Raw genomic sequence first — 25,280 nt, 5'->3', positions numbered from 1 at the left:
TGGGAGTTTGGGGGACCTTCCATGTGGACCACCAAAATCCATGCAACTAGTTGTTATGGCAAATAAAATGCTGAACTTTCATTTTGTGCAAACCGGGATGAAAAGCAGTGTACAAAATAATAGTATTATTATACTACAGTACAGTGAATTCTGTACTATAGTATAATACAGTGAATTCAGATATTCAAAGCAAAAGAGTGCGAAATATGTTGTAATGAACTTACTTGAAAATCTTGTCTTTAGGGTAAACCTGGGGCTCAATCTGAGCTGGAAGGGTCTCCTTGTTCTCCCGTGAGATAGTCTGAGTCATGAAAAACAAAACACAAACATGTCCCTCAGGGCATGGCTGTGGCACATGCGCAGCAGACACAAAGTGAAAAAACCTTTTTGGGTTACAAAACCAGGCCTAGCGCCACCCTGAGCGCCAGGCCCCGCGACATGAACCATATTCAAAAAGGGTTGTTCTTCTAAAAATCGATGAAGGTAAAGAAATTCTCAAGAGGGCCCTCCAAAACTTTCTCAAATGTAAGAAAATTTTGTTACGGACAGTGATATAAGGGCTAGTGTTGAAGAGAGGTTCAATAGAACTATTAAAACACAAAATGCTGAGATACTTTCAGCAAAACAACACATTCTGGAATATAGATGTCCTGGTAGACCTTATTTACTCTTAACCATAGGTACCACAGAACTATTGAGCGACCTCTGGCTTCTGTCACACATTATAACTTCCTTAAGGTCTGGAGAACAGTCTATGGTGAAAACGCTCAAAGTTTTCATTTAATAAGGGCAACCACAAAAGGGTGTTCAAAATAAAGGGGGTGTTTTTGAAGGGATATGAGCTGACCTTTACAGAGGAGATCTTCATTGTCACAGAGCAGATCCAAGCTCTGAGCCTTATTACAAACTCAAGACTATGCAAGTGAGGACATTAAGGGCTCCTTTCACATAGAAGAACTACAGAAGAGAATGTTGACCATGTCTATTGTATACAAAACATAGGCTTCCAGGAGGTGCAGTAAAAACAAACAGCTTTTGGTAAAGTGGCCTGGGTGGGACAATAAATTCAATAGTTGTAAGAGCTTCAGAGGTGAAAGATACTCAGGGAGATGAAAATGAATTCCAACAGATTTTATGTAACACTGGCTAGTAATTTATCCTCAATACCAGCTCGTGCTTCATAGAGCGCTTTGCAAAGGCGATTCAGCTGGACAGGTGACGGAAGTGGGACTGGCAGAACTGCACTAATACTAATAATAACAACAATAATAATAAACACATTTAAACACATCAGTGTTCAACAGGTGGGGATCATGTGTGTTAAAAAGGACTGGAGACCCAGACATTAAAGAAAATGCAGAAAGTGGTGTATGACAAGCGAGTGCTGCAGGAAGATGACACATCGCTACCATACAGATATTCACACAATGAATATCAGTTTAAAGAACCAGCTCTCATGGAATTTTTGTCTTTAACTTTTGAAGTTATTTTATAAAACTGCTCTGGGAGAACCTGCAAACACCACCTGGTGTGGCAGCCCATGGCAACCTTTTTACTCCAAGTCGCTTGTGAAAGTTCCCCACATTCAGTGCACAGAAGGTTCCGACAGTCAGTTACTGCCGACCCAGAAACGGACTTTGATTGTTGTTGATGATTTGATGGACTCTGCGTGTGAAAACAATGAGATGGAAAGGGCCCCACTTTTTCCCCACGATGTGGCCTATGTATTCAAAAATCCCACTCAGTCTGTCGGCATGTCGTCACGTGTTCAGTGCAGCCTGGCTCTCTTACAGTTGCTGATGAAAGCTGGATCCCGCCAGCAGAAAGCTATTCTCTGTGGGGCCTCCGACCTTGGTCAGACAATCACGGAAATTGCATTGAACACCTTGAAAGGAAACACACCTCTAAATGCTAAACAGTTTGGGGCCCTGAGGAGAAAGCATAAGCTTATGAAGACTCTGGGGCAAAAGGGTGTTTCTCTTAAAAGAAAGAGACTCTTATTTAACCAGTCCGGTGTTTTTATTGGGACATTATCGGGCGCTGCCGTGCCGTTCGGTGATTAGGGGAACCGAGAAACCGCTCGGTCGGCTCCGAGAGTGGCCTGCCAACGAGAGTGCTGTGAGAAAAATGCCGACCCGTAGGCTGGATGAGGAAATGAGCGACATTCTTTAACACCCGCATCTGTCCGAATAGGAAGAAGTGAAATTGTGTAGTCAAGTGTTACAGAGGTATTTGACCTTAGTACGCCAGGAGGCTCCTGAAAGAGGGACTGAAACTCTTGTTCTGCCTGCTTGTAAAACTTGCCTGCTCATCGCTTTGACTGCAGCTGACTGTGGCCATGTTTTAGACAGCGCGTCTCAGAGGTTCAGGAAAATGCTGAGATACTGTTAATAACTAAAGCGCACAGCAAGCCATTAATAGTCCAGAATTAAAAAGGAGAATTTGTGGACAAGGGTTCACCTGTTGGGGGGTCTGGTCAGCGCTCTCACACAGCAGCAGTCCGTGTCGCCAGTAAAAAGCCCAAAGACAGGGTTACATTCATGGGGGCTGTGGCCAAAATTAACACCCCTGGGACTTTACTCGCCAACACTGCTAATGGAGAGTTACTGGGAAAACTCAAGGCAGTCCCCGGAGGATATATAGTGTCTGATAAAACTTTAAAACCCACAGCTGAGCTGGCAGCTGCTACCCAAAAAACAGTGTTTCCGAGACCCTCCTGGCTGTCTTTGGAATATATTTTAGGTTTTTATTTCTGAACAGATGTGTATTACCACTGCATTGTTAATAATGCTTTTTGTAAGAAATGAATTGTGTTTAAAAGCGTGTTAAAAATGTGTTGAATGTAATAAAATGTAAAAAGATTGTCACGTATTATTATATGCTTTCAAGTATTTTTCAAATAATCACCCAGACAGTAAAAATAAGATTATTTTCGAATGGTTTCAAAGGGTAAGGGTACAAAGTAAACCAAGTGTACCGCCTGGCCAGCTCTTCACAGTCCACTGAAAGGGGTTCGTCCTGCTTCAAGCACTTACTGGCTGTTTGCACCAGGTAAAAATATTCACAGACGCAATTTCCATTCTGGAGATCAGGGTGAAGGGGCTTGGTAGGGTTTTGCCACTGAAGGGCCAAGGGAGACAATGGTATTATTTTTGTATTTCTGCAAAAGATGCAGTCTTGTTGCTCGAAGTTGGCTTTGCGGCCAGAATATAAATGCAGGACCCGTCTTTGGTCAGTAGGACAAAGGGCATGTATGAGGTAAGCTGGCTGTGTACCCAGAACATAAGGAAGGGACTAACTTTTATCTAGTCTGCAACTTAGATATGATTAATAACCATATATGGATGTGTTTTTGTCCTAACATCGGTTCAGGAGATGTCGTCGTCACTTGTTTATTTCATGGTATAAAAGACTAACTCATGTAACTGTTCGAGGAGTCCAGGTCCTAAACGTCGGTCTCCCATATGCATATGTAATAAAGAGACTTCTCCAACACAGACACCTGGACTCTTTTACTGGAGGTCTGGCCTTGTTGGCCCCTCGTGCTGAAATGCTGAGGTCCGTCTTTTTCCCTTGCCTCCCCTTCCGGGGCTAGACCCGCAGCCTTCCGGTGGCGGTGGTGTCACTTTAGGCACGGCAGCGCTAGAAACGCTGCTCACCGCATCTATGGCGATGTCCACGTGCGGCTTGGCTATTTCAAATCTCCGTTTCAGAAAAGGCCGGGCTTTCCTAAACAGGGCTCTGACTGTACCCCCTATACCCTCGCCGTATTGGACCGGATGCCTTGAAAATCTGGGTAATACGTATCCTGCTTGGTTCTGGCGGCAGTTTGTGTACAAAGAAGGATCTCCGCAGCTCTCAATGACCAAACGCGGATGGCACGTGCTCACAAGGATGCGTCTCTTGTTCAACAGCGATGGTGTTAATAACAAGGTGTTAAAACGATCGACGCTCACTGGTTGAGTAACGGGGCTGGTTGAGGCGGACAGGGGGAGAGTCACCCCGACAGCAGGACGGACAGGGGTCGCCTTCCCTAGCATGAGCTTGCCTTCACTTTCACTAAGACCACCGCAGGCTTCGGAGCGCCACTGCATTCCCATCAACAGTCAACTGATAACTTTGACAAGTGACCGATAGCCAACAACTGCTCTGCCCAGATGCCCAATAAAAAGACGATGGGAGAAGGCCGTTCTGAAACCGTTCCAAGGTCCTTATTGCAGTAGCCCATTCTTTCATACTTCTCTCTACTGACGGGGACAGCAGGTGGGTAAACGAATACGGCACATCCAGGTGCAAACCGGCCCCACACTGGCCCATACCTCATAGTAGAGATCAGGAAACTCGGCTGTGGAAGAGCTGATGTTCCGCAGGTCCGCGGGCTCCCATGGCAGCAGTCGGCACTTCCTGATGACCGGGTCGGTCTCTCCGTAGGCGTAGTCGCGGGTCACTTCATCTGCGAGCGAGACCAGCGAGTTATAATTTCATTGCCTCTGAATGCTAGGGCAGATTTACGTAGACTGATCTCAGAAATAAACACGGAACAAGGAAAGGTACCAAGATGACCCAGGACAGCAGCCTGGAAGCACTAAGAGGCAGTGTTAGGAGGAAGTTTTGCATCAGAATTTTTTGAGAGAGATGGGCTTGTGAATCCATCCATTGTAAATATTAACTAAGTGATTATGAGCATTCTCTGCACGCCATCATCTCTTGCCAAAAAAAGCAGTCTTGACAAGAAATATTTCATGGAGCATAGAGATAAAAATGAATTTACAGCTTTTTCCTCCTTAGTTTTAAGTGCTGTCAAATGGCTTAGAACATGTACTGCACTTTCACACGAAACCACATCTTTCACTGGAACAAGCCCATGTGAAGTAAGTATTCGCAATACATGCTAGTCAAAGAAAAGCACTCTGGATAGTATAGAGATGTCTGCAGACTGTGGCAGCTTATGAATAACAGGGCAGTTTGAAACAGGGCACAAAGACAGCGATACTGTGTCAGACACTAGAAATAAACTGCAAGTTTTATTACAAATTTGTCAAATTTGTGCACTTCCTAAATACTTCTTCTTGACTGGAGAAGGCTCCCAGAGCTGGGCTCTGTTAGTGCGCGCAGTATCTGTGCTCCAGGGGGAGTCTGGTGCAGCAATCAGGGGGCGGCTTTGGCACCAGCACATGGGCACTTCCGAGACCCAATAACAGGGGGTCAAAGGTCACGCGAGGCATCAGCTCTGGAATAACTCTACAGCCACTCTGCAATGCACCATCTAAAACAGGCGAGTTATGCCAAAGTGCTGATACAGTGACTTTATTTTGTTGCATATTTCAGTGTACGTGACCGAGCGGGAGCTCCTTCGCTGGTTCAGCCACTTGGATGCTCTCTTATATTTTTGGTAACATTTGACCTGAATGAGGCTGAAAACTCTGTCACAACTCCGTCATTAACACCAAACATAATTATATAAAAGGCACGATTATTATAGTCATTTGTGCAAAGGACATTACAGGCATGGGATTACTTTATGTTCAGCCAAAACCTTTAAGAAGGACTCCAGGCAGGGGAAGTCAAGGTGAAAATGATGGAGGACTTCGAAGAGCCGAAAATGATTTTCTGCAGATGCAAGGGTGCGATACTCCTGGTGTATTTATGTAAAATTGTATTTTGCTATGAGGCTTTTATGCCTGTTGTTTTATTAGGTCATGGAGTGAGGACTGCTTCAGTTCCTGAAGGGCCCTGACACTCCCCTGTCTGTGGTACTGCGACAGGGTCTGATCATACCTCCGATGTCCAGGTCCTGCAGAGGCCACAGGACGGTGTAGGCCACCTGCTCGGGCATGTGGAAGAAGGGGGCCATGCAGCAGGTGGGCTCATCGGAGTGCTGCACCTGGGAGCCAAACTCGTCCATGATGTACCACACGGGCACCTTCTCCTCAGCAGTCTGCAGAAGAGCCAGGAGGACAAGAGCTGTTGATGCGCTTTTGGACAAATATATTCCCACTGAGGACTACGCCACAAGTGGGCTCCTCAACAACAGCACTGACAAAAGGTAATCAAGGCCATGTGATACTGACACTTGGCTCCTGCTGCTGGGCGCTGGTTTGAGGTGAAGCACAGCAAGTAATTTCCCACCTCATCTGAGAAACAATGCAAGGAGAAAGAGGACATAGAGTCCCCGCACAACACAGTAACGCAAGGGGAAACAGCACAGAGAGAGTTCCCACACAACACAGTAAGACAAGGGGAAACAGCACAGAGAGAGCCCCCGCACAACACAGTAACGCAAGGGGAAACAGGACAGAGAGAGCCCCCGCACAACACAGTAACGCAAGGGGAAACAGGACAGAGAGAGCCCCCGCACAACACAGTAATGCAAGGGGAAACAGCACAGAAAGAGTCCCCGCACAACACAGTAACGCAAGGGGAAACAGCTAAGAGAGAGCCCACACAACACAGTAACGCAAGGGGAAACAGCTAAGAGAGAGCCCACACAACACAGTAACACATGGGGAAACAGCACAGAGAGAGCCTACACAACACAGTAACGCAAGGGGAAACAGCGCAGAGAGAGCCCCCGCACAACACAGTAAGACAAGGGGAAACAGCGCAGAGAGAGCCCCCGCACAACACAGTAAGACAAGGGGAAACAGCACAGAGAGAGCCTATACAACACAGTAACGCAAGGTTAGGAAGACATTTAGCATTTACCTTTACGTGCACAAGACAGTAACTATTTGTCTTTGCTAACATGCCTTTTCTACCTAGCAACAGTATGAAAGGATAATTGCAAGCACATTATGTGACCTTTGATGCTAATGCTATAACCACAGAATGTCTAGCTCAATTTCACACCTTCTACTTACATACTTCCTTTTGTCTATATAAAAGGTAAATTTGCTTCTTAAGAATAAGGTGGTCAATTACAAAGAAGTGTTTGCAGAGAAAACAACTCCTAATATTGAAATTTAAAATGAGCTAAGTGACCCTGAACCTGGTGAATAAAACCCATTACCTTTGCCATCATCGAGCGGCTGCTCACAGATCTGTACGATTGTATCCTCTCTGCTGAATCACACCTAACCTGAGTGAAGAGTTTTCTTCGACACAGGACAGAGAGAGTTCCCACACAACACAGTAACGCAAGGGGAAACAGCACAGAGAGAGCCCCCGCACAACACAGTAAGACGAGGGGAAACAGCACAGAGAGAGTCCCCGCACATCACAGTAAGACAAGGGGAAACAGCACAGAGAGAGTCCCCGCACATCACAGTAAGACAAGGGGAAACAGCACAGAGAGAGTCCCCGCACATCACAGTAAGACAAGGGGAAACAGCACAGAGAGAGTCCCCGCACATCACAGTAAGACAAGGGGAAACAGCACAGAGAGAGCCCCCGCACATCACAGTAAGACAAGGGGAAACAGCACAGAGAGAGTCCCCGCACATCACAGTAAGACAAGGGGAAACAGCACAGAGAGAGTTCCCACACAACACAGTAAGACAAGGGGAAACAGCACAGAGAGAGTTCCCACACAACACAGTAAGACAAGGGGAAACAGCACAGAGAGAGTCCCCCCCACAACACAGTAAGACAAGGGGAAACAGCACAGAGAGAGCCCCCGCACAACACAGTAAGACAAGGGGAAACAGCACAGAGAGAGTCCCCCCACAACACAGTAAGACAAGGGGAAACAGCACAGAGAGAGCCCCCGCACAACACAGTAAGACAAGGGGAAACAGCACAGAGAGAGCCCCCCCACAACACAGTAAGACAAGGGGAAACGGGACGGAGAGAGCCCACACACAACACAGCAACGCAAAGGGAAACAACAAACTGGGAGAAGAGACTTTCACAGGTTTATCTTCAATCTGAATTCAACACATCGACCGTTAAAGAGAAAGAGCAGACCAACACCGCACCGGCGCCAACCTGCCTCACTCAGCCGAAAGCATGTGAGCGGTGTAACACTGCTGGCCCAGTGAGCTGAGCCACATGGTTCCCCCTGCTGGCTGTCCCTGGTTCTGCACAAATCGCTGCCCCTTCTGTCCACACTTCTGTCCGCTGTTTTGCTTTTGCTGCCACATATTCAAATTTAACAAAACTCCACCCCTCCCCCCCAACACACACACATTTAAAGGAGAAAGTCCCATTATTTCTCCTTAGAGAAATATTATAGAAAGTACAGAATCTATCCCAACACGTACACTCGGGGAAAAGTGCAAGGAACTAAACCCAAGGAGATTTACCCAGGAGAAGAGGGAGACGTTACCCCTTGAGACAGCTGGTAGGTCTGGCTGAACTTCCACATGTCCGCCAGCACCTGCTCCACCACGCCCTCGTCGGGGAACTCTCCGTGGAAGTCGATGTGCATGAGGCTGGCCATGCGCTGCAGCAGCCCCGGAACCTGCTGCAGCTGCTGCCTGGCGCCCTGCACCCGGAACGTCCAGGCGTGGTCCACCAGGAAGACGCTGAGGAGCACAGGAGAGTCACACACTGCGCACAACCGACAGGCAGGGCTCGGACACAGAGGTCGGAGGGCTCTGTCCCAGACAGAAACACACGGCTGGTGCTTCTGATGAAGAGAAGAAGGATGACCCCCCTGACCGAACTTTCTTCAAAAGCATGTCTTACTGGTTAATACAGCTGCAAAGATGGAAATCAGCGAGCTGACTGGGCTGGCAAAGGTGTTATTAACAATAGGGATAATTTCATATCAGAAAGAAAAACAAATTTAAAATAAAAATGTTGCAACAAACACACCTGGAAGCACGTGTAAGTGGTTATTACAGAATGGGATTTTGCTGCTGTGTGTCACGTAAGGCTATGACAGGTGGCCCCCTGCTGTTATTACAAGTAGTGTGGAGGTGTCAAACACACCACTGCTGCTCTCTACTGGCCAGAGTGCAACACACCTTCTGAAGAGCATACAGGGAAACAGGCACTGCCTCCAGTACACATGTATTTAGACATTTAGCCGACTCTTTTATCCAAAGCAATATAGATCTGCAACCATTTATAAAGCTGAGGATTTTACCTGGACAATGCAGGTGAAGGACATTCCTCAGGGGTACAAAAGCAGTGGCTCACCCAGAATTTAAACCTTCAACCTCCCAGTTCAGAGCCCTGATAGATGCTGTACACTGCTGCTTAAACATGAAAATAATATGGGTATACCAGTGTTTTACCTATACGATGCACTTAATTATAAAAGGGACAGACTGGGTGAACAACACACGAAATATTATAGTAATACTGCATCACTGTTACATGGCCAAAAACCGCATTTCTACTGCTTTCACAGGAACCAGAAAGCATGGTAACAAAGAATAAAACAAAACTAGCAAAGAGAAGTCAGATTCCCTGCATGTGTAAGGACCACTCGACCTGTCTGCCATCTGCTGCACTCCTGTCACTCCAGTTCTCCCTGGTGTTTCATGATCTTATGACCTACTAACCCTGAAACTGTGGTTCCTGTCTTTCCTGAGATCTTGATTCAGGCTTGACAGTCAACCTACATGTGCAACATACTGTCAAAACATCTTTCCTTCCCCTCAGAAATATCCCCAGATTACGTCCTATGTTATCACTAACTGCGGCTGAAAAGCTGAACAACACATTTGTCTTCTCCTGAATTGACTACTGTAACGCTCTACTCGCTGGGGTTTCTAAATCCACATTGAACAAACTCCAGTACGTCCAGTACGGCAGCCAGAATCCTGACCAGGTCTAGTGAAAGTGTTCACATTACTCCTATCCTGGAGTCCTTGCACTGGCTTCCTGTCACATTTTGTGTCAACTTCACAATCCTCCTGCTCACCTATAAGGCTCTGCATGGGTTGGCAGATCAGTACCTGTCTGAGCTATTATCACCCTACTCCCCACCTCGCAACCTTTGCTCTTCTAATTCTGGTCTCCTGTCTGTCCCTCAAGCCCGTCTATATTGTATGGGTGACAGAGCCTTCTCCTGTTATGCCCCAAACCTCTGGAACTCTCTCCCCAAGGATATCAGAAAGTCACCTTCTCTAAACTCCTTCAAATCTAGACTCAAAACCTTCTTTAGAAGAGCCTTTACTTAACTAGTTCTGTTATACACCACTCACATCTCTTCCAGCAGCAGCCTTAGCCTTCCCAGGAGGTCTCCCATCTACCTGCTGAGCTTCAGTGGGCTGTGAGATACAGGGTGATATAGCCACTGGCTCAGGTATAAAAACCCAAATCGGTCTGAAGAATATTAAATCATTATATGTCTTTCCCACAAGCACGTATAAACCCATGTAGTACTGAGCTTTGATTTGTTTGAAATTTGGTAAAGAGGGCCCAGTCGCACTCAGTGGGGTTGTTATTCAGTTTTCGATCAAGTCATGGACAAGTCAAGGGTGCTTTAACCCTTCTGAGGCACACCGACAGTTTTGAGCTACCGTCTCGACCTCAGACAGATGACATCTGGCATCAGTCAAGAGCTCCTCCTTGGAGAACCTTAAAGTAGCAGGAGACCCTAGTGTTCCTTTGCTGTCACCATTCACTGGCACAAATTACACCGCGTCAAAGAGTCAGAACAGCAGCTCTCTGCCAGCAACATCATTAACACACTCCACCACCCCACCACCCCTCCGGCCCTGAGGGACGTACCCGCCACCCCGCCGGCCCTGAGGGACGTACCCGCCACCCTGCCGGCCCTCCGGCCCTGAGGGACGTACCCACCACCCGGCCACCCCGCCGGCCCTGAGGGACGTATCCGCCACTCCGCCGGCCCTGAGGGACGTACCCGCCACCCCGCCGGCCCTGAGGGACGTACCTGCCACCCTGCCGGCCCTGAGGGACGTACCCGCCACCCCGCCGGCCCTGAGGGACATACCCGCCACCCCGCCGGCCCTCCGGCCCTGAGGGACGTACCCACCACCCCGCCGGCCCTGAGGGACGTACCTGCCACCCTGCCGGCCCTGAGGGACGTACCCGCCACCCTGCCGGCCCTCCGGCCCTGAGGGACGTACCCACCACCCCGCCGGCCCTGAGGGACATGCCCGCCACCCCGCCGGCCCTGAGGGACATGCCCGCCACCCTGCCGGCCCTCCGGCCCTGAGGGACGTACCCGCCACCCCGCCGGCCCTGAGGGACGTACAGCCACCCCGCCGGCCCTCCGGCCCTGAGGGACGTACCCACCACCCTGCCGGCCCTCTGGCCCTGAGGGACGTACCCGCCACCCTGCCGGCCCTCCAGCCCTGAACGACGTACCCGCCACCCCGCCGGCCCTGAGGGACATGCCCGCCACCCTGCCGGCCCTCTGGCCCTGAGGGACCTACCCGCCACCCTGCCGGCCCTGAGGGACGTACCCACCACCCCGCCGGCCCTGAGGGACGTACCCGCCACCCCGCCGGCCCCCTGGCCCTGAGGGACCTACCCGCCACCCCGCCGGCCCTCCGGCCCTGAGGGACGTACCCGCCACCCTGCCGGCCCTCCGGCCCTGAGGGACCTACCCGCCACCCCGCCGGCCCTGAGGGACGTACCCGCCACCCTGCCGGCCCTCTAGCCCTGAGGGACGTACCCACCACCCCGCCACCCCTGAGGGACGTACCCGCCACCCCGCCACCCCGCCGGCCCTGAGGGACATGCCCACCACCCCGCCGGCCCTGAGGGACATGCCCACCACCCCGCCGGCCCTCCGGCCCTGAGGGACGTATCCGCCACCCCGCCGGCCCTCCGGCCCTGAGGGACGTACCCGCCACCCCGCCGGCCCTGAGGGACGTACCCGCCACCCCGCCACCCTGCCGGCCCTGAGGGACATGCCCACCACCCCGCCGGCCCTCCGGCCCTGAGGGACGTATCCGCCACCCCACCGGCCCACCGGCCCTGAGGGACGTATCCGCCACTCCGCCGGCCCTGAGGGACGTACCCGCCACCCCTCCGGCCCTCCTGCCCTCCGGCCCTGAGGGACGTATCCGCCACTCCGCCGGCCCTGAGGGACGTACCCGCCACCCCGCCGGCCCTCCGGCCCTGAACGACGTGCCCGCCACCCCGCCGGCCCTCCGGCCCTGAACGACGTGCCCGCCACCCCGCCATCCCGCCGGCCCGGTGAGATGTACCTGCGACCCCGCTGACCCTGTAGAATGCACCTGCAGCTGCTGTTTGACTCTCACCTGTTGGGGTCAGCGGCCTGCAAGCCACTCTCACTCGTCACAATGACTTTAGAGACCAGCTGCACTCCTGGATTAGGCTTCTTCTTTTCCTCCTCCCGAGCCTCTTCATCCTCCTCCTCTTCTTCGTCACCTTCCACCTGCTCCACCTGCATGATCCCAAACACCTGCCCAGCATCAAACACCTGTGTGGGCAAGAGCAAAGCCTGCTTTAGGACACCAGCTGACCTGTCCAGCGACACTAAAACAAGCCACACATCACCTGGGGCCCAAAAAGTACAAGGACTACAGGAGCAACGACTCTGAACACAGACAGGGATCCATTTCTTTGTCTATTACTAGTAACAAACCTGAATACAATTTCCAAATGAAAATAATAAATTACAATCATTACCATCTAATCTTCAAGATCTTGCATTAATAGATCCAATCGCAAGACGTTAACTGGACTGCACAATGACATCAGCTGCACAGTGTGAGGTGTAGCTGAGAGCCTGTGACCATGCACTAGGGACTTTGAACAGCGACTTAAAAAATACAGTGTGTACCTAGGGCCTCATAAGAGCACTACACTGGTCGAAAAGTAGACCATTCAGCCTGTCCAGCTCATCTCAGTTCTCAGTAGTTAACGACCAGCATCTCATCCGGACGTTTCATGAAAGGAGAACTTCAGCAATCTGGCTGGGCAGCCTCTGTCAGACTCCCACCAGCGCTCATTCCCTCTTCCCAGCTCAGCTAACACGCTGAGTGTCATCTGCCGAAGGGGGCACGTTCACCTGTACAGTAAATCTGCGACCAGTGCCGTTTTAACTCCTGCGCTGACGGACAGTTTTCAGGCAAGGTAATGCGACAGTACTCTTGAATGTTACTTTGCAAGAGTTTTGAGGAAACGGCCTGCGTGTCACTCAAGCCTAACGTCGTGTCTGGTAGACTGGTCGGGTGGAGACTCTAAAAGCATCTTTATGACCGTGAGTGTCCGTGCTAGCACAGAGGGTGCAAGATGTCGCTGGCAGGCATGTCCCAAATCCACACGCACCTCGTTGGTAAGTTTGTAATGCAGGCTCCTCCAGTACACCGGCGGTATTCGCGAAGATTTGAGCGCAGCGCCGTGCAGGCTCAGGAAGAGCTCGTACGCGTCCCCTTCCTCACTCATCCCTGCTGAAGTACCTGCCTGCCTGCCTGAACACAACCTCCACTTCTCCCACACGCGTCTCCCGTCCGGCGGAGAGCACCGCGCAGCACCCTGGGAAAGGCACTTAAAGGGAAGGCGCAGTTAAAGGAAACGGTTTAGCCGATTAAAACAAACAGCGCTCCTTTGCTGTTGCATGTCCTTATATACTGATTTTTGGCTATATTCAGACCAGCATGAAAGAACACGTTAAATTTTCAATCCCGCTAAATCATTTTCAGACTTTTGTTTCTCCGGCATACCTAGCGCAATTTCTCAGACAAAAAATGAAAGGGAATCTTCATGTTCTGTTGTGACAGGCTGCCGAAGCCCCTGTCCTCACACCAGAGGTCAAGTTCAGGGAGGATTCCTCCTCAGCCGCAGCAGCCAGCGGTGACTGCGGAGATGCTCCAGAGATGATGATCCACAGACTATTTAAAAAGTATTCACAGGCGCTGTACTGCACGGTAACAGAATTATTTCTAAGCTGTTGTAGCAACCCGCTCCTCCCGGAGCTGGACTGTCGCCATGACCTCTCCCTTCCTGCCCTTTCCCTCTATAAACCTGGGGAGAGATCCCTGCTCTGTCCCGTTCCCCTGCTCCGAGTCCGGAGGATGCCTGCTCTCTCTGCCTTCCCAGCTTTCCCTGCACCGTCGCGAAGAAATGAAAAGTCGTCTCCGCCTCTTTCCCCACGCCGCTGCAGCTGAGCCCGGAGCGCCGCTTACACTGGCGTGAGCGGTGGGATTCTCCGTCTCGGGTTCCAGACGGACTAAGGCAGAGCCGACAGAGCCACAGCAGAGCAGCCGGGCTGGAGAAGCACTGGCAGACTGAAGGTGGCCTTCGTGAGTGGGCTCCCTCGCGCCCAGCACCCCAGAGGTCGAGCATCGCACCGTTCACCTCCTGCACAAGCCAGAGACCCCAGACAACAGATAGCAGAGCACCTGGACTGACAGAGGGTGTCATTCAGCACCTCTCCCACAAGCCAGGGGACCCTGCAGCCAGAGCCTGTGCCCTCCGGAGTGGTCCCCTGTATGGAATGATCCCCCCCAGAGCTCAATAGTCCCAGAGCCTGCTAAGAAACGCAGGGCCTCCAACGAAGCTGTGTGCCTACTCCTCTCCTCCCCACACCGGACCCCTGCTCCTCTCTTCCCCAGTCCAGACCCTTGCTCCTCTCCTCCCCAGACGAGACCCCTGCTCCTCTCCTCCCCAGACGAGACCCCTGCTTCTCTCCTCCCCAGACCAGACCCCTGCTCCTCTCCTCCCCAGACCAGACCCCTGCTCTCCACTCTGAGAAGACTGTCCAACTCCAGGATCTGGGATCCCATCTGTGGTCTTTCTTATGTTTTTACACATTATTTAAAAGTTCTGTGGACAATGACCATCTTTTTTTGTAGTGGGTGCACTGACACCATATTGAACCGACGTGATGCGGCCAAGTTCATTGTCCCGATGAATGTTTGGCATCCACAGGGAAGGCTAAATGGGGGTCTGCTGTGAAAGTCACAGGCTAGCAGCGTGAGTGGCCACTGTTAGAAGCCATGCAGGCTGTACATCTGTGACTCACGCTCTGCACCCGGTTTCAGGTGGGGTTTTGTAGTACTCTCTGCCATTGATCTCATTGAGACTGGGCCTGAAAGCACGGTTGATTCTAGTTTATCCCACAAATCTCCGGTGGGACTCGGGTTCGACAAGCAGGGCCTCCGCAACACAACGGTCATGTTCTCATCTCGCTAGAGAGCTGCTGTTACACGAGCAGCAGGAGGACATGATTTTCTCTCTTGGTTTGGCTTGGCGTCTCAGCAGGTGGCAGTGTGGTCGTGTGTCCTAACCACAGCAGGCGGCTGCACATCACACTCTTCATACATCTGCAAGATGGCTCCATTTTTTTAAATGACTATTAAACAGAACAGATGTTGGAAATCGTTAAGTACCTGTTTGGAATACCTGTACCTTTTAAGAATGCAATTGGGAAGGATGTGTAGCAAGGATCAGCAAAATGTTCTGAATAAAGAGGCAAATAAGTGGTGCTGTCCCTTTCAAAAACATAGGTAAGCAGTGAAACAATGTACAGCTTTTTTAATAACAGACTTTTTATTACATTTTGAACACAGAATAAAAGAAACAATTCTGATGTTGTATTTCTAGTAGAACACATTTTGGGCACTTGTTACAATGAATGGTTTAGAGGGTCTTGGAGATGTTATGGAACAGAGTAAAAGTCTGTGGGTTGTGAGGGTTTTTGACAGCTGTAACACGTCTGCACTTCAAGAACTCTTCAATGGAAATTTCTGGCGAGAGGTAGTTTGTTGTTTGTCTTCATAAAAGCATCCTTGGGTTTTGTTTAATACAAGGGTTTGTAATACATAAAGCACAGTGCTATTCAACTGATGCAAAATTGCAAAGTTTAGATTAATTGCTTTTTTTAAAATGATCACAACTTATTTTAATATCTTGAAGTTAGAAGTTAAGCAAATTTGTTTAATAAAGTTTTATGAGTTCATCCACAGAACTACCCATCATATTCTAAAAAGAATAATATTTTGTATAAATTCCCTTTGAGAAAAGATAAATACAGTAGTATGAAAAGTTTGTAGAATTTCAAGGAATGATGCAACACAATGAACCAACAGAAACCTTTTGTGCGCTGCGTAATGTCCAGAAGATAATATAAGCCTCCAGGAATCCAGGAAACAGCTGTGCCGTTGAAGCCGATACCCCAGTGTCTTCCAGGACATGACCAGAAGAGATTCTCAGAGCGCTAAGCTGCTTAACTGCAAAGGAGCTGGATCACCTCTGTTCCTCTGTTCAAATCCTGACACACCGCTATTTACACTGGATTATCATTGGGAGGAATGCCAGCTTACATCTGATTTAGAGGGTATAAACCAGGCTCGGATGTACACTTTCCTGCTGCAGTTAACAATAAATTGAAAACAATAATTCATAGAGAAAAACTTTTCTGCTATTACAGAGAAACACAGCATATTATTTAAGTTCGGACTCACCGTCAGCTGAAAATGCCGGGAGAAGACCTAAGTGATGGCATTCCACTGGGCCCGATGTCTGCTCAGCTAGTTAGAAGTTAAGTAAAGCTTGAATCAAATATGCTCATTTATTTGACAGGTCCTGTTGTTCTTGCAGATGGGAGAGGGGGGCATGTCTCTCAGTGATAAGGCTGCAAGCTCAGAGCACTCAGCGGGTCACAGTGAGTGGACGATGACCTGTGACCCCGAGTTCTGCTGGCTCTGCATCACTTCGGCCAGCTAAAGGCAGAGCCCAGTCCCCACCTGCCCACATGGGGACTGAGCGCACAGCTTGTGATCCCTGTGGCTACATTTCCATTGAAATTCGCTCACGTTGCAGTCAATGATATAATATAAAGCCGGTGTGTACATTGGATGAGTAAAAATGGCAAATAAAACAAAAGAAGGTAGCTGTATTTTTCAGAATAAAATTTTATAACCCATGTTTAGCTAGAACTAAAGTACACTTGTCACCTAAAGCACTCGCTTCTATTTGAATTGTTTCCAGCTCTCGCCAGTCCGGCGCCGCGTGCGGTGAGTTCACTGATTGGCGATGTAAATCGTCTTGTGCTTCTCGACCAGCTCGATGTTCCCCTCCAGCTGCTTCATCTGCAGCTCCAGCCTTTCCTTGCGGTTCTTCTTCGGGGCGGTGTCGGTGACCACGGACAGGCCCTGGTACTGGCGGTGCAGCACCTCCCAGTTCTGCTTCAGACCCTGGAGGCCGTGGAGAACACGCGTGTGACTGACCGGCGGCCCCCGACGTCTCACCAGATATCCGAAGTTACAATCAACTGACTTTTCACGTGACAGAATCTAGTGCCTAGCTGTGTGACACACTGTTCAAATACGTTTAATATTCAGGAACAAGGAAAGGTTTATTCCCTGCTGAAAAGAAACACAACGTTTCAGCTGTGGAGCCTTCTTTGGGTGTGTGAAGAACTCCCAAAGAAGGCTCCACAGCCGAAACATTGTGTTTCTTTTCAGCAGGGAATAAACTTGTACTTGTTCCTGACGCAGGCACCTTCTTGAACTATTTAAATATTTATGTTATCTTTCTTACACGGAACAACCTTAGGGTTGTGGTGTCTTTTTAAGATCAATCTTCATACTCACGGTCTCTGTGAGCTGTGGGTATGAACATTACTCTGGTCTGTCACGCCGATTAGAAAACAGAACTGGCCAAACAAACGTCCAATTCCTAATTCTAGTTTCCAATTGCATAAGTCAAAGCGAGTTCAGTCTCGCTGAGGAGACCCCACAAGGGTAAAACAAGTTAGATATTCACATGCATCTTGCATATTCGCATTAATTAATATTGGTTCATTTCTTATTGGAACCATGTACTACACATGCATTACGGACAAATGGTCAGTAAGGCATACTGAGGACTGGAATGTGTAAAAGCCCCGAGGAAACATTCTGTTGGAACACAGAATGAGAAGTAGGTTAAATCCCACTTGATCACTACAAACGACAATAAATTGCAAGAAAAAACTCAAAAATATTACTGAATAAAGTTAAGATTCAAATATACAACCTGTGTTGTAAATATATTCAAGTGTTTGCATATCGTAAAAGAACCGGTGACACAAGAAATTGTGTCCATTACAACATTAAGTAGAAACAAATATTAACAATATGAAGGCATCACTGATTATTTCAATTTGCATAGCAGCTTTCATCCAAAAAAATCCACAGCACAGCACTCACAGGAGGGGACCCACTGATTTTCCCACTAACGTGCAGCCCCTCCTGGGAGACACACAGCAGCCATTCTGCACCAGCAGCCCCTCCTGGGAGACACACAGCAGCCATTCTGCACCAGCAGCCCCACCTGGGAGACGCACAGCGGCCATTCTGCACCAGCAGCCCCACCTGGGAGACGCACAGCGGCCATTCTGCACCAGCACCCCCACCTTAATAGCACCACTTACTTCCCACAGATTATACTTCTGTGGTTGTATGGATCCGAACAAGCTGCTACAACCAGCGTTTTACCTGAAGAACAGTTTCCCTTTCCTCCTCGGATAGCTGCTTCATTGCTCCCTGCCGCAGGCGTTCCTTCACATACTCATCGTACTCCTCCTGGGCCCTCCTCACCTCCTCCTTCCTCTGCAGCAGGTATTCGGGGGTGTGGCCATAGTCCTGCAGCAGGAGGGAGCCAAGTCAGTCAGCTGCACCACTCAGGGAAGGAGCCCGAGTGGCGATTAACAGTGAGGCACCAACAAGAACCTCCACGGGGCTGGAACACACAGCACATCTGCAGAGAGGGTTTCCCACGCACCAAGGCAATGAAGACTCAACGTCTTGTTTACGTAACCTAACATGCTGCTGTTCTGCTCGTATAAATCCAGCCAATGTCTGATTTTACCGTTTACTGCGCGCGTCTGTAAATCTGAAAAACCATCTAAACTTTAATGAAAAGGGTAAAAGCTCTGTTTTTGCATTTTATTGAAGTATGATGATGTTTGCAGATTAAAGAGACTTCCTTCATACTTTTCGTATGTTGTGTTCATTCACAAAATGAAAAAATACAGCAAATGATAATTAAAAACAGAAATGTGCCGGGCTGATGATCTTGACAGCAGGACCTCCGGGGGCTTGAAGACTCTAGTCCACATTCCCAGGGTTTGCACTGGCCCTTGTGGTCAAACCCAGGCTCTGCTGACAGCACTACCCGAGCTCAGGGCCAAGTTCTGCAGCGCCTGCTGACCAGGCCAGCTGAGCCAAACGAACAGGGCAAAGACAGGAGGTATTCTGGGATCTCACCCGAGCTTCCCTCGCTCTTATTGCTCATGTTGTGTGACTTAAAATAAGAACTCCAGCACTTCTGAGGAATAAAATTCAACTAACAGATAAGACCGTCACTGGTCATGTCACAGTGCACAAATAAAATTCGGCGTGACATCCTTACAGTTCTTATTACATCTCTACGTGTGCTTTCAGCACCACCTACTGGACAGTTGCCTCAGTGCTCAAAACTGAAGACAACTCTACAGGAAACCCGAGGAAGGCTACAAATGAGAGGAGCTACATCTTGCTTGTAAACCGATACTGATTCATCCAGCATCTTTTCAACCATCTCTTTGGGAACAGAAGCCAGGGTATCATCACTATGTTGTGGGAAATTCTTCATCAGAGGTGCAGGACAGTCTTGTGCAGATTCAGTTTTATTGAGCTCAATAAGTACACAACGTGCGCTGGCTCTGCCCCACAGAACAGACAGACTGCAAGCGTTTCCCAGCTCTTATATACAGTCAGAAAGAAGTTTGTTTTACAATCTGAGTGTTTGTCCTGTTCTTTGATATGTAATTACCCCTTGTCCTGCTCTGTCTTGCTCAAGGTTCTGTCCCCTGATATGCAGCTGACACTTTGCTGGTTTATCCTGTTTGTGGGTGTTGTTCCTGTCTTTTATTATGTAGCGTTAAGCCACTGGGGCTGCTAAAGCAAGTCAGCTTTATGGCATCTTAGTGTAACTTTGTTGAAAGCTAAATTAACAGACCCCAGAAACACCTCTCACAATGTGCTTAAGCGGTCACATTGTGATGCTGGATAAGCGAGATATATACATGTCCCACTTCGACTATATCAGGTTAAACTGGGGATGAAAAAATTATTTTGAATTGAAGTGACTGTCACAACTCTTTGGGAAATTATTTTTAAACTAATTTTTCAGCAAGGTTACTGAGAACAAATTCATATTGGCAACAATGCCCTGTACAGCAGGACATTTACGGGAGCAGTCTGAGTGAAGTATCTTGCTCAAGGCCCCACCCAGGGTTTGGTCGCTCAGAGGCCTACTTGCGTCTCCGCACTGCATCATCCAGCACAGACCTCCTGGACGTTTACTCAGGACATACCTTTTTCTTCACAAACTTTGGCACCAGGCCTGAAGTTTCCAAAGGTTGCTTATCTCCTCTTCTGGTGTCAACATAGGTGGGCTGGGGCTTCTTTGGCACTGCCATAATGTTTTCAATGGCATTGGCAGTGATGAAATTTTTCTTGGTCTGAATGCCCATAACTGGATGGTCAGTCTTGGCAGGTACTCTGGGTTTTTTCCTTTCATCATCCTTGTGAGTGAATGGTTTCTCTGCAAAATCAAGAACATCACCTTCTTGTTCCCACAAGAAAGTTTCAGAAAGTTCTCAGTAACAGTATTCATACATTTTGCATTTAGCACACAAATCCCATTAGCATAGCAATGCAAACAAATTGGTTTTGTTGACATGCAGACGATGAAGTCTGGATGTGTTTTGGAGTAAAGGTTAACTATTATCTGCAGCCAGTGCTTTCCATAAAGAGGTCAATAGATACCGATGTACTGAATCTACTCTGTGCACCACTCCGGCAAGCGCAGTATTGTTGTGAAGCTGGGCAGACTGGACATTTCCAGGAATAAGCATGTGGTGTTGTCCATGCTTACTTATATAATGCAGCAAAACAGCCACACTGCTCTGCTTTCAGTACCTTCACTCTCTTTACACAAGTAAGGGCTTACTGTCGGGGAGTTTGGGCTCCTTTGAGTGTTTCAGCAGGTAGTTCTCTGGTGATGGGACTTCTACTTTTGCTGGACCCATGGTTCTGTTGGCTGCTTTGTCCTTCTGAGCATCCTTTTTCACTCGCTCTCTGAATTTTGATGTGTATCTGTGAAAAAAAAGACGACGCCCATCCCAAATAAATAATACATAACATAACTGTGGAGTGATATGCAATTAAATAGAACTATTAAATTAAACTATCCAGAGGTTTTGGAGGGCTTGTACAGTCCTGCTCCTGTGAGACCTTCTCACTAGAGCTTGTACAGTCCTGCTCCTGTGAGACCTTCTCACTAGGGCTTGTACAGTCCTTGCACAGTCCTGCTCCTGTGAGTCCCTCTGCCTGGGGATTGTACTCTCCTTGTACAGTCCTGCTCCTGTGAGTCCATCTCACTGGGCTTGTACAGTCCTTGCACAGTCCTGCTCCTGTGAGTCCCTCGCACTAGGGTTTGTACAGTCCTTGTACAGTCCTGCTCCTGTGAGTCCCTCTGCCTGGGGATTGTACTCCCCTTTTACAGTCCTGTTCCTGTGAGTCCCTCTCACTGGGCTTGTACAGTCCTTCTCCTGTGAGACCTTCTCACTAGGGCTTATACAGTCCTGCTCCTGTGAGACCTTCTCACTAGGGCTTGTACAGTCCTTGTACAGTCCTGCTGTAACCCGTTATGAGGGGTGGGAGTGTCCTTGTGATGGCAGAACTAACAGCTCAGGACTCATTAACAAGCTGCCTGCATGAAGATGGCCGGGTGTCTCTGATTTATTCTCTCCCCACCCCCCTCTGCCCCAGGTCCAGTCTACACTGGCTCTGTCACGAGCGTAATCCCTCCTCTTAAGGGCGCTCCGGCTCTTTCGCATTTTGATCATGTGCACCTGCCCCCAATCCTGCCCCTCCTTACTTAAGCTGGGCGCTCTCCCTACTCCCAGCTCTGCATTGGAAGACGGACGCCCAGAGGCCACCAGCCCAGTTCAGTCCAGTCTGGCCCACTACAGCTCAGTCCAGTCCAGTCCAGTCCGGCCCACTACAGCTCAGTCCAGTTCCTTGGTGCGGTGCTGATCTCCATCCATAAGCACAGGGAGTGTGTGCTGGTCAAAATTAACATTACTTGTGAGCCACAAATGTAGTCCTCCTTCAAGCTACCAATCACCCAACCAATCCACCCATCCACCAATCAACTAATCAGTCAATCCAATCGGTGAATCAATGAAGCAGCTCTGGCAGATTATCCCATAGAAAGATTGTAATGAGGGCCGTGACCACTAGAGGTCGCCAGAAGGCCTATATAACTACATAACTTGTGTAATATAGTGACTGTTGAACACTCACCTGTTTCATGAATTGGCTAATAATAAGAAGAATAAATTATTATTATTGGTTTAGAATGTGGTTAAGCAGTGTTCTGTTTGATATAAAAGGGTGTTACTGATAGTGATGGTTAGGCTAGGGTTTCCTGGAGTATGTAGTTTAGGTGGGTAGCTGCGTCAGCATGCGTAGGCTGCAAAGGAACAAGAAATAGTAATCCATGCTGAAAAAAAGAAGAAAGAGAACACAACGTTTCGGCCGTGGAGCCTTCGACACACCTGAAGAAGGCTCCACGGCCGAAACGTTGTGTTCTCTTTCTTCTTTTTTTCAGCATGGAATAAACCTATTAGTTGTTTCCTGGAGTATTACAATCAGATATTGAGAATTTGTGTTCTAGCAAAAGTTGGGTTCTAGTTGTTTAGAAGGAGCAATTACAAAGAAATTAACATCTTTTACATTCTTTTTTTTTTTGCATTGTGCTTAAAACGTTGAAATAAAGCTACCAAACACAGGGATCTGTTATACAGTCTATCAATTGGTCCACCTATCCTATAATTAATGAGGTGTGTTAATTGAGAACAACCTCTTCATCTGCAACGGCAACCTGGCCAAGAATCTCTTCTGCAAACCAGCTCAAAGTAGCAAAGTAAAAACACTGCGAGGAACAGTGATAGTTTCACATCTGAATCAGAAGGGGTGGCAACAAGCACAACTGCATCGCCAGCTCCACGACTGAGCGCACCCACAGAAACGTCATTTTCATTCCTCCTGCAGCTGAGCCCGAAGGTACCCGCTGCAAACTGAAACACTGGATGAGATTCCTAAGGAGACGAAGAAGTGACATTCCGAGGAAATTCCCTTTGGGATTCTTTAAATTCAGCAGCCTCGGCTGAAGAGAGAAGGCCAGTTTCACAAGTTTTTATTCTGAAGTCAAGAGAACCGCTGTTATTCGCACAGAGACCCGGCCATGTCATGACTTTTCCCACTTTTCTTTCACATGAATTATCTCTGTACTTGATCTTTGCTTCCAACGTGTGGGGTAGGTCATGTATTCACCTTTCAGTCGCTACTCCAAGCCGGCATGACTGTGAGTTTAAAGAAAGAAACTGTGAAAAACAGAGCAAGAGTCTATTTCTGCGAGGAACTGTGAACAGGGAGCTGGAAGGAAACACTGGGGGCAGAGACACCTGAAGAGACATATTTGGTAGACTGTGGAAAAGACAAGTCTGGCTCTGAATTAGTTTCAGAAGCTCTACAAGGGAATGTTATCTGAACAAACTGCTGTGCTGTTGCTCCGGTTCAGGACTGTCGGGACACGTCCTGCTGGAAACCTCCTCCTGACAAGGCCTGGGTGACTCCAGTAACTTTTTATGAACGCGCCCGTCGGATCATGGGGCGCTGCACCCTGAGGTATAGTCTTGACGGAGAGGTGCTGTGCTCAGCACACAGGTACAGAGCTAAAGAGGAGTTTCACAGGTTTCAGGTGGCCAAGGCTCTGGAAGCGACCGGCAAATATCTACACACGCAAGTGCCAAGATCAGTCCGGAGGAGCGGGCGTTTGCCCAGAACACGACCGATGGCGGAGTTATTCCTGGAAGCTGCCGCAGGTCCAGCTCAGGACTGCTCCCGTCCGGCAACGTCTGCCTCAAACTTACCTCGGCGGCTTCTGGATGTTAACCTCCTCGCGTGGAATAAGGTTATAAATGCTTTCCGCAGGATATACATCAGACATGCTTTTTAAAAAAAAATAAATCAGCAAAGCCCTACACGCACGCAAAGCAAACGCACGGCACCGCACAGCGTCCAGGAATCACCAGCTGCAGCCCGTTTGTTTTAGCGACCGCTCTCCCCGGCAACCGTTTCCTAGCAACGGCGATGGCAGCACGACAGACGTGTGACGTATGACGCCGTTCTGCAAAAAAAAAGGCACGTATTGACCATTCACTTCAGAAACACGCAAACGCTTGAAGCCGTCTCGCCTCCGCTTCTTCTAGAAAGACTCAATAACGTTTTGATTTTTGAATGAAGTGAGTGGGAATGAGAAAGTATGGTCTCTATAATCGAGTATAAAGAAATGAAGCACGGAGAAAATATTGTATATGAACTTCGTCCCAGGTACATTGCAGACATAAGACCCCACGGTGGTCATTTGCCTTTTTTTAGGGTTTCAGAAACCAGTGTGAACCGGGCCGGTATCTTGTCAGCACACCAGAGCTAAGGCTCAGCTTGGGAATGCAAAGTGGGGGAAGATATGATACTGGCTAGAATTATACTGGGCAATATTAAAACACAATGGGAAATAAACAGGAGTACAGTCATGCTTCAACTTCCTCCCACAAAAGACCTGATGTGTTATTTTGATACTACACTTTTCATCCTTAAGTGCTTCACTGACAGTGGAGGAGGACCCACTGAAGTGCAGCCCCACCTGGGAGACACACAGTGGCCATTCTGCACCAGCAGCCCCACCTGGGAGACACACAGGGGCCATTCTGCACCAGCAGCCCCACCTGGGGGAGACACACAGCGGCCATTCTGCACCAGCAGCCCCACCTGGGAGACACTCAGCGGCCATTCTGCACCAGCAGCCCCACCTGGGAGACACTCAGCGGCCATTCTGCACCAGCAGCCCCACCTGGGAGACACGCAGTGGCCATTCTGCACCAGCAGCCCCACCTGGGAGACACACAGCGGCCATTCTGCACCAGCAGCCCCACCTGGGGGAGACACACAGCGGCCATTCTGCACCAGCAGCCCCACCTGGGAGACACGCAGTGGCCATTCTGCACCAGCAGCCCCACCTGGGAGACACACAGAGGCCATTCTGCACCAGCAGCCCCACCTGGGAGACACTCAGCGGCCATTCTGCACCAGCAGCCCCACCTGGGAGACACACAGAGGCCATCCTGCACCAGCAGCCCCACCTGGGAGACACACAGAGGCCATTCTGCACCAGCAGCCCCACCTGGGAGACACTCAGCGGCCATTCTGCACCAGCAGCCCCACCTGGGAGACACACAGTGGCCATTCTGCACCAGCAGCCCCACCTGGGAGACACACAGAGGCCATTCTGCACCAGCAGCCCCACCTGGGAGACACACAGAGGCCATTCTGCACCAGCAGTCCCAC

At 49.3% G+C, this 25,280-nt stretch overlaps 2 protein-coding genes across 2 annotated transcripts in view; both read right to left on the bottom strand.

The window, feature by feature from the left end:
• The window catches only part of ttll12 (tubulin tyrosine ligase-like family, member 12), a 55,692-nt gene extending 41,755 nt beyond the window's left edge, over positions 1 to 13,937 (bottom strand). Inside the window, exons 1-6 of the mRNA XM_088923162.1 lie at positions 13,165 to 13,937; positions 12,132 to 12,313; positions 8,267 to 8,465; positions 5,779 to 5,938; positions 4,320 to 4,453; positions 225 to 301 (exon numbers count right to left, since the gene is read on the bottom strand). Coding sequence (XP_088779288.1) covers positions 225 to 301; positions 4,320 to 4,453; positions 5,779 to 5,938; positions 8,267 to 8,465; positions 12,132 to 12,313; positions 13,165 to 13,281 — 869 coding nt within the window. The 5' untranslated portion in view covers positions 13,282 to 13,937. The remainder of the gene's footprint in view (positions 1 to 224; positions 302 to 4,319; positions 4,454 to 5,778; positions 5,939 to 8,266; positions 8,466 to 12,131; positions 12,314 to 13,164) is intronic.
• A 1,438-nt stretch (positions 13,938 to 15,375) lies between these two features.
• enkur (enkurin, TRPC channel interacting protein) lies at positions 15,376 to 23,950 on the bottom strand. Its single transcript, XM_088923161.1, has 5 exons — positions 23,807 to 23,950; positions 20,818 to 20,963; positions 20,180 to 20,433; positions 18,318 to 18,464; positions 15,376 to 17,033 (listed from the first exon to the last, which is right to left on the bottom strand). Exons 1-5 carry the CDS (start codon positions 23,881 to 23,883, stop codon positions 16,860 to 16,862), a joined length of 798 nt encoding a protein of 265 aa, XP_088779287.1. The 5' UTR covers positions 23,884 to 23,950; the 3' UTR covers positions 15,376 to 16,859.
• Between the last annotated feature and the right edge of the window lie 1,330 nt (positions 23,951 to 25,280).

The sequence above is a fragment of the Atractosteus spatula genome, chromosome 8 (genome assembly GCF_055471065.1).
Source record: "Atractosteus spatula isolate fAtrSpa1 chromosome 8, fAtrSpa1.hap1, whole genome shotgun sequence".
In the NCBI taxonomy this organism is placed as follows: Eukaryota; Metazoa; Chordata; class Actinopteri; order Semionotiformes; family Lepisosteidae; genus Atractosteus; species Atractosteus spatula.
The sequence above is the reverse complement of the archived record's forward strand: the minus strand, read 5'-3'. Positions and strand labels throughout refer to the sequence as shown.